Here is an 18,834-nt window from a genome sequence, read left to right on the forward strand (position 1 = left end):
AACATGTTACGAAGTAGTATAGCTCCCAATGCCATACATACAGCAACACAGTAATACAGTATACCCAGATAAACATGTTACGAAGTAGTATAGCTCCCAATGTCATACATACAGCAACACAGTAATACAGTATACCCAGATAAACATGTTACGAAGTAGTATAGCTCCCAATGCCATACATACAGCAACACAGTAATACAGTATACCCAGATAAACATGTTACGAAGTAGTATAGCTCCCAATGCCATACATACAGCAACACAGTAATACAGTATACCCAGATAAACATGTTACGAAGTAGTATAGCTCCCAATGCCATACATACAGCAACACAGTAATACAGTATACCCAGATAAACATGTTACGAAGTAGTATAGCTCCCAATGCCATACATACAGCAATACAGTAATACAGTATACCCAGATAAACATGTTACGAAGTAGTATAGCTCCCAATGCCATACATACAGCAACACAGTAATACAGTATACCCAGATAAACATGTTACGAAGTAGTATAGCTCCCAATGCCATACATACAGCAACACAGTAATACAGTATACCCAGATAAACATGTTACGAAGTAGTATAGCTCCCAATGCCATACATACAGCAACACAGTAATACAGTATACCCAGATAAACATGTTACGAAGTAGTATAGCTCCCAATGTCATACATACAGCAACACAGTAATACAGTATACCCAGATAAACATGTTACGAAGTAGTATAGCTCCCAATGCCATACATACAGCAACACAGTAATACAGTATACCCAGATAAACATGTTACGAAGTAGTATAGCTCCCAATGTCATACATACAGCAACACAGTAATACAGTATACCCAGATAAACATGTTACAAAGTAGTATAGCTCCCAATGTCATACATACAGCAATACAGTAATACAGTATACCCAGATAAACATGTTACGAAGTAGTATAGCTCCCAATGTCATACATACAGCAACACAGTAATACAGTATACCCAGATAAACATGTTACGAAGTAGTATAGCTCCCAATGTCATACATACAGCAACACAGTAATACAGTATACCCAGATAAACATGTTACGAAGTAGTATAGCTCCCAATGCCATACATACAGCAACACAGTAATACAGTATACCCAGATAAACATGTTACGAAGTAGTATAGCTCCCAATGCCATACATACAGCAACACAGTAATACAGTATACCCAGATAAACATGTTACGAAGTAGTATAGCTCCCAATGCCATACATACAGCAACACAGTAATACAGTATACCCAGATAAACATGTTACGAAGTAGTATAGCTCCCAATGCCATACATACAGCAACACAGTAATACAGTATACCCAGATAAACATGTTACGAAGTAGTATAGCTCCCAATGCCATACATACAGCAACACAGTAATACAGTATACCCAGATAAACATGTTACGAAGTAGTATAGCTCCCAATGCCATACATACAGCAACACAGTAATACAGTATACCCAGATAAACATGTTACGAAGTAGTATAGCTCCCAATGCCATACATACAGCAACACAGTAATACAGTATACCCAGATAAACATGTTACGAAGTAGTATAGCTCCCAATGTCATACATACAGCAACACAGTAATACAGTATACCCAGATAAACATGTTACGAAGTAGTATAGCTCCCAATGCCATACATACAGCAACACAGTAATACAGTATACCCAGATAAACATGTTACGAAGTAGTATAGCTCCCAATGCCATACATACAGCAACACAGTAATACAGTATACCCAGATAAACATGTTACAAAGTAGTATAGCTCCCAATGTCATACATACAGCAATACAGTAATACAGTATACCCAGATAAACATGTTACAAAGTAGTATAGCTCCCAATGCCATACATACAGCAACACAGTAATACAGTATACCCAGATAAACATGTTACGAAGTAGTATAGCTCCCAATGTCATACATACAGCAATACAGTAATACAGTATACCCAGATAAACATGTTACGAAGTAGTATAGCTCCCAATGCCATACATACAGCAACACAGTAATACAGTAATACAGTATACCCAGATAAACATGTTACAGATAAAAGTAGTATAGCTCCCAATGCCATACATACAGCAACACAGTAATACAGTATACCCAGATAAACATGTTACGAAGTAGTATAGCTCCCAATGCCATACATACAGCAACACAGTAATACAGTATACCCAGATAAACATGTTACGAAGTAGTATAGCTCCCAATGTCATACATACAGCAACACAGTAATACAGTATACCCAGATAAACATGTTACGAAGTAGTATAGCTCCCAATGCCATACATACAGCAACACAGTAATACAGTATACCCAGATAAACATGTTACGAAGTAGTATAGCTCCCAATGCCATACATACAGCAATACAGTAATACAGTATACCCAGATAAACATGTTACGAAGTAGTATAGCTCCCAATGTCATACATACAGCAACACAGTAATACAGTATACCCAGATAAACATGTTACGAAGTAGTATAGCTCCCAATGCCATACATACAGCAACACAGTAATACAGTATACCCAGATAAACATGTTACAAAGTAGTATAGCTCCCAATGCCATACATACAGCAACACAGTAATACAGTATACCCAGATAAACATGTTACGAAGTAGTATAGCTCCCAATGCCATACATACAGCAACACAGTAATACAGTATACCCAGATAAACATGTTACGAAGTAGTATAGCTCCCAATGCCATACATACAGCAACACAGTAATACAGTATACCCAGATAAACATGTTACAAAGTAGTATAGCTCCCAATGCCATACATACAGCAATACAGTAATACAGTATACCCAGATAAACATGTTACGAAGTAGTATAGCTCCCAATGCCATACATACAGCAACACAGTAATGAAACATTGAATGTGTTGCCTTTACAGTACGTATTGGAATCTACAGTCTTTACTGTGCATTATGTTGTACTATTGTCAAGTAGTAAAAGTAGTAGAGAGGTCCAATGTCTGCAGAACAAACCTATTCTCATTTTGGAACGTCTGGATGATGGATGCTACGGTGAAGTGGCTCATATTGGGCAGCACTCTCTGCCCAGCCTCTCTCAAGGTCAAACCATGGTTGACCACATTGCACACCATAGATGCCTACATTTTAATCAGAAATTACTCTCCTTGTTCTTGGTTCACCTCTACGTCCACCTCCACCTCTACCTCTACTACCTCCACCTCTACTACCTCCACCTCCACCTCCACCTCTACCTCTACTACCTCCACCTCTTCTACCTCCACCTCTTCTACCTTCACCTCTACCTCTACTGTACCTCCACCTTTACCTCTACCTCCACCTCTTCTACCTCCACCTCCACTACCTCCACCTACACCTTTTCTACCTCCACCTCTTCTACCTCCACTTCTAACTCTACCTCTACTGTATCTCCACCTCTTCTACCTCGACCTCTTCTACCTCCACCTCCACCTCTTCTACCTCCACCTCCACCTCAACCTCTTCTACCTCCACCTCTACCTCCACCTCAACCTCCACCTCAACCTCCACCTCAACCTCTTATACCTCCACCTGCACCTCTACATCCACCTCAACCTCTTCTAACTCCACGCCCACTTCTACCTCTACCTCTACTGTACCTCCAACTCCACCTCCACCTCTTCCACCTCCACCTCCATTTCTACCTCTACTGTACCTCTTCCTCCACCTCTACCTCCCTCTCTACCTCCACCTCTTCTACCTCCACCTCCACCTCTACCTCCACCTCAACCTCTTATACCTCCACCTGCACCTCTACATCCACCTCAACCTCTTCTACCTCCATGCCCACTTCTACCTCTACTGTACCTCCAACTCCACCTCCACCTCTTCTACCTCCATGCCCACTTCTACCTCTACTGTACCTCCAACTCCACCTCCATCTCTTCTACCTCCACCTCCATTTCTACCTCTACTGTACCTCTAACTCCACCTCCACCTCTACCTCCCTCTCTACCTCCATCTCCATTTCTACCTCTACTGTACCTCTACCTCCATCTCTACCTCTTCCACATCCACCTCTTCTTCCTCCACTACCTCTACCTCCACCTCTTCTACCTCTACCTCCACCTCTTCTACCTCTACCTCTTCCACCTCCACCTCTTCTACCTCTACCTCTTCCACCTCCACCTCCACTACCTCTACCTCCACCTCCAACTCTACCTCCCTCTCTACCTCCACCTCTTCTACCGCCACCTCCACCTCTACCTCCACCTCTTCTACCTCCACCTGCACCTCTACCTCCACCTGAACCTCTTCTACCTCCATGCCCACTTCTACCTCTACCTCTACTGTACCTCCAACTCCACCTCCACCTCTTCTACCTCCACCTCCATTTCTACCTCTACTGTACCTCTACCTCCACCTCCACCTCTACCTCCCTCTCTACCTCCACCTCTTCTACCTCCATCTCCATTTCTACCTCTACCTCCATCTCTACCTCTTCCACCTCTACCTCTTCTTCCTCCACCTCCACTACCTCTACCTCTTCTACCTCTACCTCTTCCACCTCCACCTCCACCTCTACCTCTTCCACCTCCACCACCTCTACCTCTTCTACCTCCATCTCCACCTCTACCTCTTCCACCTCCACCTCTTCTACCTCCACCTCCACTACCTCTACCTCCACCTCTACCTCTTCCACCTCCACCTCTTCTACCTCCACCTCCACTACCTCTACCTCCACCTCTACCTCTTCCACCTCCACCTCTTCTACCTCCACCTCTACCTCTTCCACCTCTACCTCTTCCACCTCCACCTCTTCTACCTCCACCTCTACCTCTTCCACCTCTACCTCTTCCACCTCCACCTCTTCTACCTCCACCTCTACCTCTTCCACCTCTACCTCTTCCACCTCTACCTCTTCCACCTCCACCTCCACCTCCTCCAAATTCTTATTTTCAATGACGTTCAGGGGCAGAATGACAGATTTGTACCTTGTCAGCTCGGTTACTAGTCTAACCACTACCTGCCGTCCCATATCAGGTCAGCGATCACTCACCTCAGATTAGACAAAGATTATTTCTACAACAAGCAGGACGCACAAGACATTCTCCAAACACCCGAAAAGGCCGACATCCCCGTTATTTGCAAGAGGAAGAGGAGCAGGTACAGAGGCCACAGAGCCCGATGTCTCGTGAGGACCTGCAGAAGGCGAGTGGGAAAGCTGCCTTACCGTCAATATTACTCGCCAACGTGCAATCATTGGACAATAAATTAGACGAGGTACGATCACGAATATCCTACCAACGGGACTTCTAAAACTGTAATATCCTATCTTTCACGGAATTGTGGCTGAATGACGACATGGATATTCAGCTAGCGGGATACACGCTGCACTGGCAGGACAGAACAGCACACTCCGGTAAGACGAGGGGGGGAGGTCTCTGCATATTTGTAAACAACAGCTGGTGCACGAAATATAAGGAAGTCTCTAGATTTTGCTCGCCTGAAGTAGAGTATATTGTGATAAATTGCAGGCCACACTACCTGCCTAGAGAGTTTTCAGCTATACTTTTCGTGGCTGTTTATTTACCACCACAGACAGATGCTGGCACTAAGACTGCACTCAGTCAGCTGTATAAGGAAATAAGCAAACAGGAAACCACTCACCCAGAGGCGGCGCTCCTAGTGGCCGGAGACTTTAATGCAGGGAAACTTAAATCAGTTCTACCAAATTTCTATCAAAATGTTAAATGTGCAACCAGAGGGAAAAAAATTCTAGATCACCTGTACCCCACACACAGAGACACGTACAAAGCTCTCCCTCGCCCTCCATTTGGTAAATCTGACCATAACTCTATTCTCCTGATTCCTGCTTACAAGCAAAAATTAAAGAAGGAAACCCCAGTGACTCGGTCAATAAAAAAGTGGTCAGATGAGGCAGATGCTAAACTACAGGACTGCTTTGCTATCACAGACTGGAACATGTTCCGGGATTCTTCCGATGGCATTGAGGAGTACACCACATCAGTCACTGGCTTTATCAATAAGTGCATCGAGGAAGTCGTCCCCACAGTGACTGTACGTGCATACCCCAACCAGAAGCCATGGATTACAGGTAACATTTGCAATTAGCTAAAGGGTAGAGCCGCCGCCTTCAAGGTGCGGGACTCTAACCCGGAAGCTTACAAGAAATCCTGCTATGCCCTGCGACGAACCATCAAACAGGCAAAGCATCAATACAGGGATAAGATTGAATCATACTACACTGGCTCTGGTGCTCATCTTATGTGGCAGGGCTTGCAAACTATTACTGACTACAAAGGGAAGCACAGCCGTGAGCTGCCCAGTGACACGAGCCTACCAGACGAGCTAAATCACTTCTATGCTCGCCTCGAGGCAAGCAACACTGAGGCATGCCTGAGAGCATCAGCTGTTCCAGATGACTGTGTGATCACGCTCTCCGTAGCCGACGTGAGTAAGACCTTTAAACAGGTCAACATACACAAGGCTACGGGGCCAGACGGATTACCAGGACGTGTGCTCTGGGCATGTGCTGACCAACTGAAAGGTGTCTTCACTGACATTTTCAACATGTCCCCGATTGAGTCTGTAATACCAGCATGTTTCAAGCAGACCACCATAGTCCCTGTGCCCAAGAACACAAAGGCAACCTGCCTAAATGACTACAAACCCGTAGCACGTTTGTAGCCATGAAGTGCTTTGAAAGGCTGGTCATGGCTCACATCAACACCATTATCCCAGAAACCCTAGACCCACTCCAATTTGCATACCACCCAAACAGATCCACAGATGATGCAATCTCTATTGCACTCCACACTGCCCTTTCCCACCTGGACAAAAGGAACACTTATGTGAGAATGCTATTCATTGACTACAGCTCAGCGTTCAACACCATAGTACCCTCAAAGCTCATCACTGAAGCTAAGGATCCTGGGACTAAACACCTCCCTCTGCAACTGGATCCTGGACTTCCTGACGGGCCGCCCCCAGGTGGTGAGGGTAGGTAGCAACACATCTGCCACGCTGATCGTCAATACTGCAGCCCCCCAGGGGTGTGTACTCAGTCCACTCCTGTACTCCCTGTTCACCCACGACTGCATGGCCAGGCACGACTCCAACACCATCATTAAGTTTGCAGACGACACAACAGTGGTAGGCCTGATCACCGACAACGACGAGACAGCCTATAGGGAGGAGGTCAGAGACCTGGCCGGGTGGTGCCAGAATAACAACCTATCCAAGACTAAGGAGATGATTGTGGACTACAGGAAAAGGAGGACCGAACACACCCCCATTCTCATCGACGTGGCTGTAGTGGAGCAGGTTGAGAGCTTCAAGTTCCTTGGTGTCCACATCAACAACAAACTAGAATGGTCCAAACACACCAAGACAGTCATGAAGAGGACATGACAAAGTCTATTCCCCCTCAGGAAACTAAAAAGATTTGGCATGGGTCCTGAGATCCTCAAAACGTTCTACAGCTGCAACATCGAGAGCATCCTGACCGGTTGCATCACTGCCTGGTACGGCAATTGCTCGGCCTCCGACCGCAAGGCACTACAGAGGGTAGTGCATATGGCCCAGCTAAGCTGCCTGCCATCCAGGACCTCTACACCAGATGGTGTCAGAGGAAGGCCCTAAAAATGGTCAAAGACCCCAGTGATAGACTATTCTCTCTACTACCACATGGCAACCCCTCTTTTACGCTACTGCTACTCTCTGTTCATCATATATGCATAGTCACTTTAACCATATCTACATGTACATACAACCTCAATCAGCCAGACTAACCGGTGTCTGTATGTAGCCACGCTACTTTTATAGCCTCGCTACTTTTATAGCCTCTACTGTATATAGCCCCTACTGTATGTAGCTTCGCTACTGTTATTTTTCACTGTCTTTTTACTGTTGTTTTTATTTCTTTACTTACCTATTGTTCACCTAATACCTTTTTTGCACTATTGGTTAGAGCCTGTAAGTAAGCACTTCACCGTAAGGTCTACCCTGTTGTATTCGGCGTGTGTGACAAATAAACTTTGATTTGATTTGATTCTACCTCCAGCTCTTCTACCTCCACCTCCACCTTCACCTCATCTACCTCCACCTCTACCTCTACCTCTACCTCCACCTCTTCTACATACATCTCTACCTCTTCTACCTCCACCTCTACCTCTAACTCCACCTCTTCCACATCCGCCTCTTCTACCTCCACCTCCACCTCCACCTCTTCTACCTCCACCTGCACCTCTACCTCTTCTACTTCCACCTCTACCTCCACCTCTTCTACCTCCACCTCCCTCTCCACCTCTTCTACCTCTACCTGCACCTCTACCTCTTCTACTTCCACCTCTACCTCCACCTCTTCTACCTCCACCACTTCTACCTCCACCTCTTCTACCTCCACCTCCACCTCTTCTACCTCCACCTCCACCTCTACCGCTACCTTTTTTTATTTTTTATTTTTTTATTTCACCTTTATTTAACCAGGTAGGCTAGTTGAGAACAAGTTCTCATTTGCAACTGCGACCTGGCCAAGATAAAGCATAGCAGTGTGAACAGACAACACAGAGTTACACATGGAGTAAACAATTAGCAAGTCAATAACACAGTAGAAAAAAATGGGCAGTCTATATACAATGTGTGCAAAAGGCATGAGGAGGTAGGCGAATAATACAATTTTGCAGATTAACACTGGAGTGATAAATGATCAGATGGGCATGTACAGGTAGAGATATTGGTGTGCAAAAGAGCAGAAAAGTAAATAAATAAAAACAGTATAAAAACAGTATGGGAATGAGGTAGGTGAAAAAGGGTGAGCTATTTACCTATAGACTATGTACAGCTGCAGCGATCGGTTAGCTGCTCGGATAGCTGATGTTTGAAGTTGGTGAGGGAGATAAAAGTCTCCAACTTCAGCGATTTTTGCAATTCGTTCCAGTCACAGGCAGCAGAGTACTGGAACGAAAGGCGGCCAAATGAGGTGTTGGCTTTAGGGATGATCAGTGAGATACACCTGCTGGAGCGCGTGCTACGGATGGGTGTTGCCATGGTGACCAGTGAACTGAGATACTCCAACTCACCTGTGGCCTTTTTATCCATACCAAAGGTCTGATTGCAAAGTGAACATTTACACATAACTAGTGTTTGCACATGTGAAGAGTGAAAGTGGTCAATTGGTAATTGAGCGTAGCTTGTTGAACAGTGTTGTTTTTAATTTGCAGACAATAGATTTTAGTTGGGAAGGTTGTGCCAAAGATTTTTTGTCTGGTTCTACTAAATTAGTTACAGGTTTGGGTCATTGTGCCTATGGGTCCAGTTTTAGTGTGTAAACAATTGGGGGAAAGTGTAATTGTTGACTCCAAAGTAGGCCAGCCTGGCATCATGATGATTTGTAGCCTGTCAATCAGGTGATCATATGTTTTTGCAACTCTGCCATCACATGTATAGAAATGCTGCTAGCCAAACAAGAGGTCTCTTTCTAGTGGTCACAGGGTTTAAAGCCCCCATGCAGTTTATTTAATATTTTTAAATCATCACTATATGTCTAATAAATAAACAATGTGTGTTTATTTCATGAAAATAACTCACATTTTTATTTGTATTATTTATTATTATTATTATTTATTTATTATCTCCTTTTACAATTAAAATGCTCAGTCTGATCGTGTGTTGATACAGATGTAAATACATTTACATACACAGCCCTGATTGGCGGATAGGATTGTCATACACAGCCCTGATTGGCGGATAGGATTGTCTAGACACTAGGGCCTACCCCTCCAAAGTAAGACGATTCATAAGCAAAACAAAGATGAAAGGTCATTGTCCAAAAACGACATCCCACCTGATCAGGATGAAATTCCAGGCATTGTTTTATTTTCATAATTTTCAAAAATATTGAGTGTTATTTCAAGATCATAGTGTGGAATATATTAAATAAATGAAAACCATAAAATCTATTTTTTTTTAATGCACTTCTCCTTTAGTATAGTTGTGTATAGTTGTAGTATATAGTTGTGGACTTCCCATATAGTTGTGGACTTCCCATTTTGATAGTGAACATGAAAAAACCTGGAAAACTATGAACCTGGGAAAAACAAAACCTGGAAAACTACATTTGACAAAAAAGTAAAACAGATTTTTTTTTTTAAATGCATGAAATAGCCTACCCAAAAGATGTAATGAATTATGTTATACTACGTAAAATGTCAGGAAATATGGCCCCCAAGTTAAACTTTTGGTGGTTGAAGATATCCCTCTAGTGGTGTGGGGGCTGTGCTTTGGCAAAGTGGGTGGGGTTATATCCTTCCTGTTTGGCCCTGTCTGGGGGTGTCCTCGGATGGGGCCACAGTGTCTCCTGTCCCCTCCTGTCTCAGCCTCCAGTATTGATGATGCAGTAGTTTGTGTCGGGGGGCTAGGGTCAGTTTGTTATATCTGGAGTACTTCTCCTGTCCTATTCGGTGTCCTGTGTGAATCTAAGTGTGAGTTCTCTAATTCTCTCCTTCTTTCTTTCTCTCTCTCGGAGGACCTGAGCCCTAGGACCATGCCCCAGGACTACCTGACATGATGATGTCCCCAATACATGATGCTGCTGCTCCTCCTGACCTGAGCCCTGACCATGCCCCAACTACCTGATATGATGACCTGGTCCCCAGTCCACCTGGCCATGCTGCTGCTCCAGTTTCAACTGTTCTGCCTTACTATTATTCGACCATGCTGGTCATTTATGAACATTTGAACATCTTGGCCATGTTCTGTTATAATCTCCACCCGGCACAGCCAGAAGAGGCCGGGCCACCCCACATATGCTCTCTCTAATTCTCTCTTTCTTTCTCTCTCTCGGAGGACCTGAGCCCTAGGACCGTGCCCCAGGACTACCTGACATGATGACTCCTTGCTGTCCCCGGTCCACCTGACTGTGCTGCTGCTCCAGTTTCAACTGTTCTGCCTTGTTATTATTCGACCATGCTGGTCATTTATGAACATTTGAACATCTTGGCCATGTTCTGTTATAATCTCCACCCGGCACAGCCAGAAGAGGACTGGCCACCCCACATAGCCTGGTTCCTCTCTAGGTTTCTTCCTAGGTTTTGGCCTTTCTAGGGAGTTTTTCCTAGCCACCGTGCTTCTACACCTGCATTGCTTGCTGTTTGGGGTTTGAGGCTGGGTTTCTGTACAGCACTTTGAGATATCAGTTGTACGAAGGGCTATATAAATACATTTGATTTGATTTGATTTTGATTTGATTTGGTATATTTAATGTATCTCAACGAACAATAATTAAAATAGGCTCAAATGCAGGCTCCAGTCAGCATTTTGGCCTCCAACGTTGGTGAACTAACATTTCCCACACATCTGTTGAACTTATTTGGTTTTCACAATAGCTAATGTAAGTCAGTGGAACAAATCTCATTCCTTTACAATGGGCTACAATATATCAAATCAAAATCAAATCAAATCAAATGTATTTATATAGCCCTTCGTACATCAGCTGATATCTCAAAGTGCTGTACAGAAACCCAGCCTAAAACCCCAAACAGCAAACAATGCAGGTGTAGAAGCAATATAGGGTAACTAGTGTGCTGGTGTCAGCAAGAACACTACTGTTATTATACATACTTCTATGATGCCTTTTCCAGTGCTACTAGTGATGTTGGACAGTGTTGTATGTCATAAAACCCGTAGAAAAAGCTATGGGGGGGTAAAATCAGCTTTAATAGTGCAGATAGATTGTAGCTTCCATGTTACTGTAATTTTGTTATTTCAATATGTTTTCATTAATTGAATTCCCTTAATCTATTTTATGAGAATTTGTAAGATTCTTGTTTGCATAAAATAGACGGAGACCAGTCTTATCAATAATAGATAATAGTATTTATTCTCGGGGCTCACTACCACGTTACCACGAGCAACAGTTTATATACAATAACATGACGTCATTTCATTGCTTCTAGAATGAATCCCCTCCTCCCGACCTAGAATTAAGTGAGTTTAAAAGTTCATTCCAACTCACTAACACACTCACAGGTCACTACAACATAACTGAATTTACTCTTGATCCCTCACCATTATCGATAACTACTTAGCTGACAGTTCTAATTAACAGAAAACCTAGGAATGCACGCACTGCCTTATCTAAAACACCCCAGAGCTACGTTTCGTCGGTTCAACCATAGGTTAACGACCCTATCTGCTTACTTAACCCACTCCTCTCCAGACTAGTTTGGAATGGTGTTCGTTATATTTAATTACTCCTTGTCCGTGTCACACAATCCCTTCTTATGAACTCATAATGTTAATCAGATATAATAACAGAGTATAAGTTTACTTAGTTACAGTTCCATTTAAAATGAGAATATTGTTTAGTCATTTATTCATAATATTCCTAACATTCCATCAATGTAATTGTCTACATAATTTCCAATCCCACATAATGTATTTGTAAATATACAGTACCAGTCAACAGTTTGGACACACCTACTCATTCCAGGGGTTTTGTTTATTTAAAAAAAAAACTATTTTCTACATTGTAGAATAATAGTGAAGACATCACAACTATGAAATAAACTGTTAAACAAATAAAAATGTGTTCTATTTTTGATTCTTCAAAGTAGTCACTCTTTGCCTTGTTGACAGCTTTGCACACACTTGACATTCTCTCAACCAGCTTCGTGAGGTAGTCACCTGAAATACATTTCAATTAACAGGTGTACCTTGTTAAAAGTTAATTTGTGGAATTTCATTCCTTCTTAATGCGTTTTAGCCAATCCGTTGTGTCGTGACAAGGTAGGGTTGGTATACAGAAGATATCCCTATTTGGTAAAAGACTAAGTCCATATTATGGCAAGAACAGCTCAAATAAGCAAAGAAAAATTACAGTCTATCATTACTTTAAGACATGAAGGTCAGTCAATTCGGAAAATTTCAAGAACTTTGAAAGTTTCTTCAAGTGCAGTTGCAAAAACCATCAAGCACTATGATGAAACTGGCTCTCATGAGGCCCGCCACTGGAAAGGAAGACCCAGAGTTACCTCTGCTGCAGAGGACAAGTTCATTGGAGTTACCAGCCTCAGAAATTGCAGCCCAAATAAATGCTTCACAGAGTTCAAGTAACAGACACATCTCAACATCAACTGTTCAGAGGAGACTGTGTGAATCAGGTCTTCAGGGTCGAATTACTGCAAGGAAACCACTACTAAAGGACACCAATAAGAAGAAGAGACTTTCTTGGGCCAAGAAACATGAGCAATGGACATTAGACCGGTGGAAATCTGTTCTTTGTTCTGATGAGTCCAAATTTGACATTTTTGGTTACAACCGCCGTGTCTTTGTGAGACGCAGAGTAAGTGAACGTGCATGTGTGGTTCCCACCGTGAAGCATGGAGGAGGAGGTGTGATGGTGTGGGTGTGCTTTGCTGGTGACACTGTCAGTGATTTCTTTAGAATTCAAGGCACACTTAACCAGCATGGCTACCACAGCATTCTGCAGCGATATGCCATCCCATCTGGTTTGCGCTTTATTTTTCAACAGGACAATGACCCAACACACTTCCTGTATGTGTAAGGCCTATTTGACCAACAAGAAGAGTGATGGAGTGCTGCATCAGATTAACTAGCCTCCACAATCACCCGACCTCAACCCAATTAAGATGGTTTGGGATAAGTTGGTCCGCAGAGCAGCCAACAAGTGCTCAGCATATGTGGGAACTCCTTCAAGACTGTTGGAAAAGCATTCCAGGTGAAGCTGGATGAGAGAAAGCCAAGAGTGTGCAAAGCTGTCATCAAGGCAAAGAATGGCTACTTTGAAGAATATAAAATATAAAATATATTTTGAAATGTAATTTAATACTTTTTTGGTTACTACATGATTTCATATGTGTTATTTCATAGTTTTGATGTCTTCACTATTATTCTACAATGTACAAAATAGTAAAAATAAAGAAAAAACCTTGAATGAGCAGGTCTGTCCACATGTTTAACTGGTACTGTAAATCTAATCTGAAGTGACAGATTTTGAGAGTGGAGTGGCTGTTTTTCTTCTGACTGACCTCTACAGACCAGAAGTAAATGTATGTGGCTTTAGGTGATAAAACATGAAGATCAGAGGAGAAGAGTTCAGAGTTCCCTCCTCCATTTCTGATGTCTGAGAGTGTTTTACTTGCGTGACTTTATGTATGTGTGTCAGTGTGTGTCAGCGTGTGTGCTTGTCACGAGAGGCTGTTTTATAATGTCACATTACACAAATCGTAGCCTGACAGGCAGAAATGGAGGACCAGATATGAGCCAAATCTGTCATCAGTTACGAGGCTGAGAATTTGAGCTTGTGTGACTGAATTATCCAACACATACTAGTTAATGCACCGTGTTTTACTAGGCCAGCCTTGGTTATTAATAGTGTTGCACTCTAACATCTGACTTTAAGACATCAACAAAAGTCTATGGCAGAAATTACAACACTCCTCTCCTCATATCTTTCCCTCACCTGTCATATTTACTTTTCTCTACTTCCTTTTCTCTACAGTTTTATTGTCCTTTATTGTCCTGTTTTTCTCTCCCTCTTTTTTTTTCCTTCCTGCATCACGGCACCCAGATTTTTCCCATCTGCCCCAGCCTTCCTGTCGTGCCATTGGTCGGGTAGCCAAGAACCAATCAGATTAAAGCAGGCTGTTCTTTTGTTTCTGTTTTCCCTCTATCGTTTTTATCTTTCTTTCCTCCACCCTCCCTCTCTTCCGCCTGCCCACAGGCCTCCTGGCAGCTGTATTGGTCCCTTGTTTTCTCGTTCTATCCTTTCCTTACCTGAGCTGTTGGCAGAGCTCTCTCTCTTTACACAGCAGCCCCTCTGTCATGCCTCGCTCCAAACCCACACTCTTCAGCCTAGAGAGAGCGAGAGCGAGAGCGAGAGAGGGAGACAGAGATAGAGAGAGAGAGAGAGAGAGAGAGAGAGAGAGAGAGAGAGAGAGAGAGAGAGAGAGAGAGAGAGAGAGAGAGAGAGAGAGAGAGAGAGAGAGAGAGAGAGAGAGAGAGAGAGAGAGAGAGAGAGAGAGAGAGAGAGGGAGAGGGAGAGGGAGAGGGAGAGGGAGAGAGAGAGAGATAGAGAGAGAGAGAGAGAGAGAGAGAGAGAGAGAGAGAGAGGGAGAGGGAGAGAGAGAGGGAGACAGGGAGATAGAGGGAGATAGAGGGAGAGGGAGAGAGAGGGAGGGAGAGCAAGAGAGAGAGAGAAAAAGAGAGAGAGAGAGAGAAAAAGACCATCTTTTCTTGAATAAAATGTTAAAAATAATATAAATAATGCAGTGCAATGCACACATAACCACTACAAGAGGAGAATAAACAGTAAACTATTCACAGGGAGGAAGTGGAAGATTTATGAGAGGAATGGAGGACAGAAAGAAAGGCAAAAGATACCCTAATTATGACTTCTGTGATGTTTACATGGTGTCTTTATGTTTCTATGGAAACTGTCCTGCCTCATGTCACTATGTTCATTATCCAGAAATAAAACAAAACAACTACATATAAACATGAGAAGAGCTACTAGAAATTGTAAAACAGCCTAGAGAGTTAGTTTTAGAGTGTTAGAATGTTAGTGTTAGAATGTTCATGTTAGAATGTTAGAATGTTAGTGTTATACTGTTAGAGAGTAAGTTTTAGAATGTTAGAGTGTTAGTGTTAGAGTGTTAGAATGTTAGAGTGTTTGAGTGTTAGTGTTAGAATGTTAGAGTGTTAGTGTTATACTGTTAGAGAGTAAGTTTTAGAATGTTAGAGTGTTAGTGTTAGAGTGTTAGAATGTTAGAGTGTTTGAGTGTTAGTGTTAGAGTGTTAGTGTTAGAGTGTTAGAATGTTAAAGTGTTAGAATGTTAGTGTTAGAGTGTTAGTGTTATACTGTTAGAGAGTTAGTTTTAGAATGTTAGAGTGTTAGTGTTAGAATGTTAGAGTGTTAGTGTTAGAGTGTTAGAGTGTTAATAAATAAAACCCTGTCTCACAGTTTCCAGACATAACCAATCAACCAGGACAGAAAAACACATCAGCACTCAGATCATGTCGCCCGCCCAGCCAGACACCACATCCAAGCAGACACGCAGCATCTCACTCCCAGACCCAGCCAGACACCACAACAAACAAGTGCTGACAGTGATTTCTTAATGAGAGAGAGAGAGAGAGAGAGAGAGAGAGAGAGAGAGAGAGAGAGAGAGAGAGAGAGAGAGAGAGAGAGAGAGAGAGAGAGAGAGAGAGAGAGAGAGAGAGAGAGAGAGAGAGAGAGACACAGAGAGAGACACAGAGAGAGAGACACAGAGAGAGAGAGAGACTGAGGAGAGAGAGATGGTAGAGCAAATTACTCCTAAAATAAAGCAAGCTTTTTCAGTTAATGTAGTGTACATGACCAAAATAAACCTGAACATAAATTCTTCCCCTCTATTTTCAGAGGGACACAGAGACTCTGGATAAAATCCCCAGCAATTAGTTTAGCCTAACCTGGGCTATCAGATCACAACCCAACCAAACTTAAGGTAGCAGGAATTTATACTCAACACACACACAAATGCGCTCCACACCAGCTTTAACCGGGTAAATCCGTATGCATATGGATCTAATCCAAATCAAATCAAATTTTATTTGTCACATACACATGGTTAGCAGATGTTAATGCGAGTGTCGCGAAATGCTTGTGCTTCTAGTTCCGTCAATGCAGTAATAACCAACAAGTAATCTAACTAACAATTCCAAAACTACTGTCTTATACACAGTGTAAGGGGATAAGGAATATGTACATAAGGATATATGAATGAGTGATGGTACAGAGCAGCATAGGCTCTAGAGTTGATTGTATCGAGTACAGTATATACATATGAGACGAGTATGTAAACAAAGTGGCATAGTTAAAGTGGCTAGTGATACATGTATTACATAAGGATGCAGTAGATGATAATCCTGTCTGTGTGTATACTGTATCTGTCTGAATGAGTGTGTGTTAGACTGTGTGAGTTAGACTGTGTGAGTTCAGAACTAAGTATGGGTGTGATGATGATGTGTGTGTGTGTGTGTGTGATGATGATGTCCCTGTGTGTGTGTGTGTGTGTGTGTGTGTGTGTGTGTGTGTGTGTGTGTGTGTGTGTGTGTGTGTGTGTGTGTGTGTGTGTGTGTGTGTGTGTGTGTCATCCACCTCTGGCCTGCTCGCCTCCCTACCACTGAGGAAGTACAGTTCCCGCTCAGCCCAGTCAAAACTGTTCGCTGCTCTGGCCCCCAATGGTGGAACAAACTCCCTCACGATGCCAGGACAGCGGAGTCAATCACCACCTTCCGGAGACACCTGAAACCCCACCTCTTTAAGGAACACCTAGGATAGGATAAGTAATCCTTCTCACCCCCCTTTAAGATTTAGATGCACTATTGTAAAGTGACTGTTCTACTGGATGTCATAAGGTGAATGCACCAATTTGTAAGTCGCTCTGGATAAGAGCGTCTGCTAAATGACTTACATGTAAATGTAACTATTACACACCACTGCAACTATTACACACTGCAACAACTATTACACACCACTACAACTATTACACACCACAACAACTATTACACACCACGACAACTATTACACACCACTACAACTATTACACACTGCAACAACTATTACACACAATGACAATTATTACACACAAACCACGACAACAAATACAAACCACTACGACTATTACACACCACGACAACTATTACACACCACGACAACTATTACACACCACGACAACTAATACCCACCACTACAACTATTACACACACAACAACACACACACACACACAAACACACACACACAAACCACTACAACTATTACACACCACGATAAAAATTACACTACACCACAACAATTACAAACCACTACAACTATTACACACCACAACAATTATTACACACCACAACTAATACACACCACTATAACTATTACACACCACTACAAATATTACACACCACAACAACTATTACACACCACGACAACTATTACACACCACGACAACTAATACCCACCACTACAACTATTACACACCACACCACACACACATAGACAACTAATACACACACACACACACCTAGACAGCTAATACACACCACTACAACTAATACACACACAACCCACAACAACTATTACACACCACAACAACTATTACACACCACGGCAACTATTACACACCATGACAACTATTACACACACACCACTACAACTATTACATACCATGACAACTATTACACACCACGACAACAATTACACACCACAGAAGGAGGAAAGGAGAAGACAACAATTACACACCACTACAACTAATACACACCATGACAACTATTACACACCACGACAACTATTACACACCACCACAATTATTACACACCGCTACAACTATTACACACCACGACAACTATTACACACACACACCTGAGACAACTAATACACACACACACCTAGACAACTAATACACACCCACAACTATTACACACCACTACAACTATTACACACCACTACAACTATTACACACCACAACAACTATTACACACCACGACAACTATTACACACCACGACAACTATTACACACCATTCGACAACTATTACACACCACTACAACTATTACACACCACGCCAACTATTACACACCACAACAACTATTACACACCACTACAACTATTACACACCACTACAACTATTACACACCACAACAACTATTACACACCACGACAACTATTACACACCACTACAACTATTACACACCACTATAACTATTACACACCACTAGACAACAACTATTACAGACCACGACAACTATTACACACCACTACAACTAT

General features: G+C 42.6%; 1 protein-coding gene across 2 annotated transcripts in view; it reads right to left on the reverse strand.

Moving 5' to 3' along the window:
• Nucleotides 1-18,834, reverse strand: part of lekr1 (leucine, glutamate and lysine rich 1) — a 234,763-nt gene that overhangs the window by 160,925 nt on the left and 55,004 nt on the right. For both annotated transcript variants that reach the window (XR_008068597.1, XM_052468489.1), the window contains exon 4: nt 14,814-14,891. Coding sequence is in view for 1 of the 2 variants with exons in the window: in XM_052468489.1 (XP_052324449.1) it covers nt 14,814-14,891 (78 nt within the window). In the remaining variant the exon portion in view is untranslated. The remainder of the gene's footprint in view (nt 1-14,813; nt 14,892-18,834) is intronic.

This window comes from Oncorhynchus keta, chromosome 18, assembly GCF_023373465.1.
Source record: "Oncorhynchus keta strain PuntledgeMale-10-30-2019 chromosome 18, Oket_V2, whole genome shotgun sequence".
Classification (NCBI taxonomy): domain Eukaryota; kingdom Metazoa; phylum Chordata; class Actinopteri; order Salmoniformes; family Salmonidae; genus Oncorhynchus; species Oncorhynchus keta.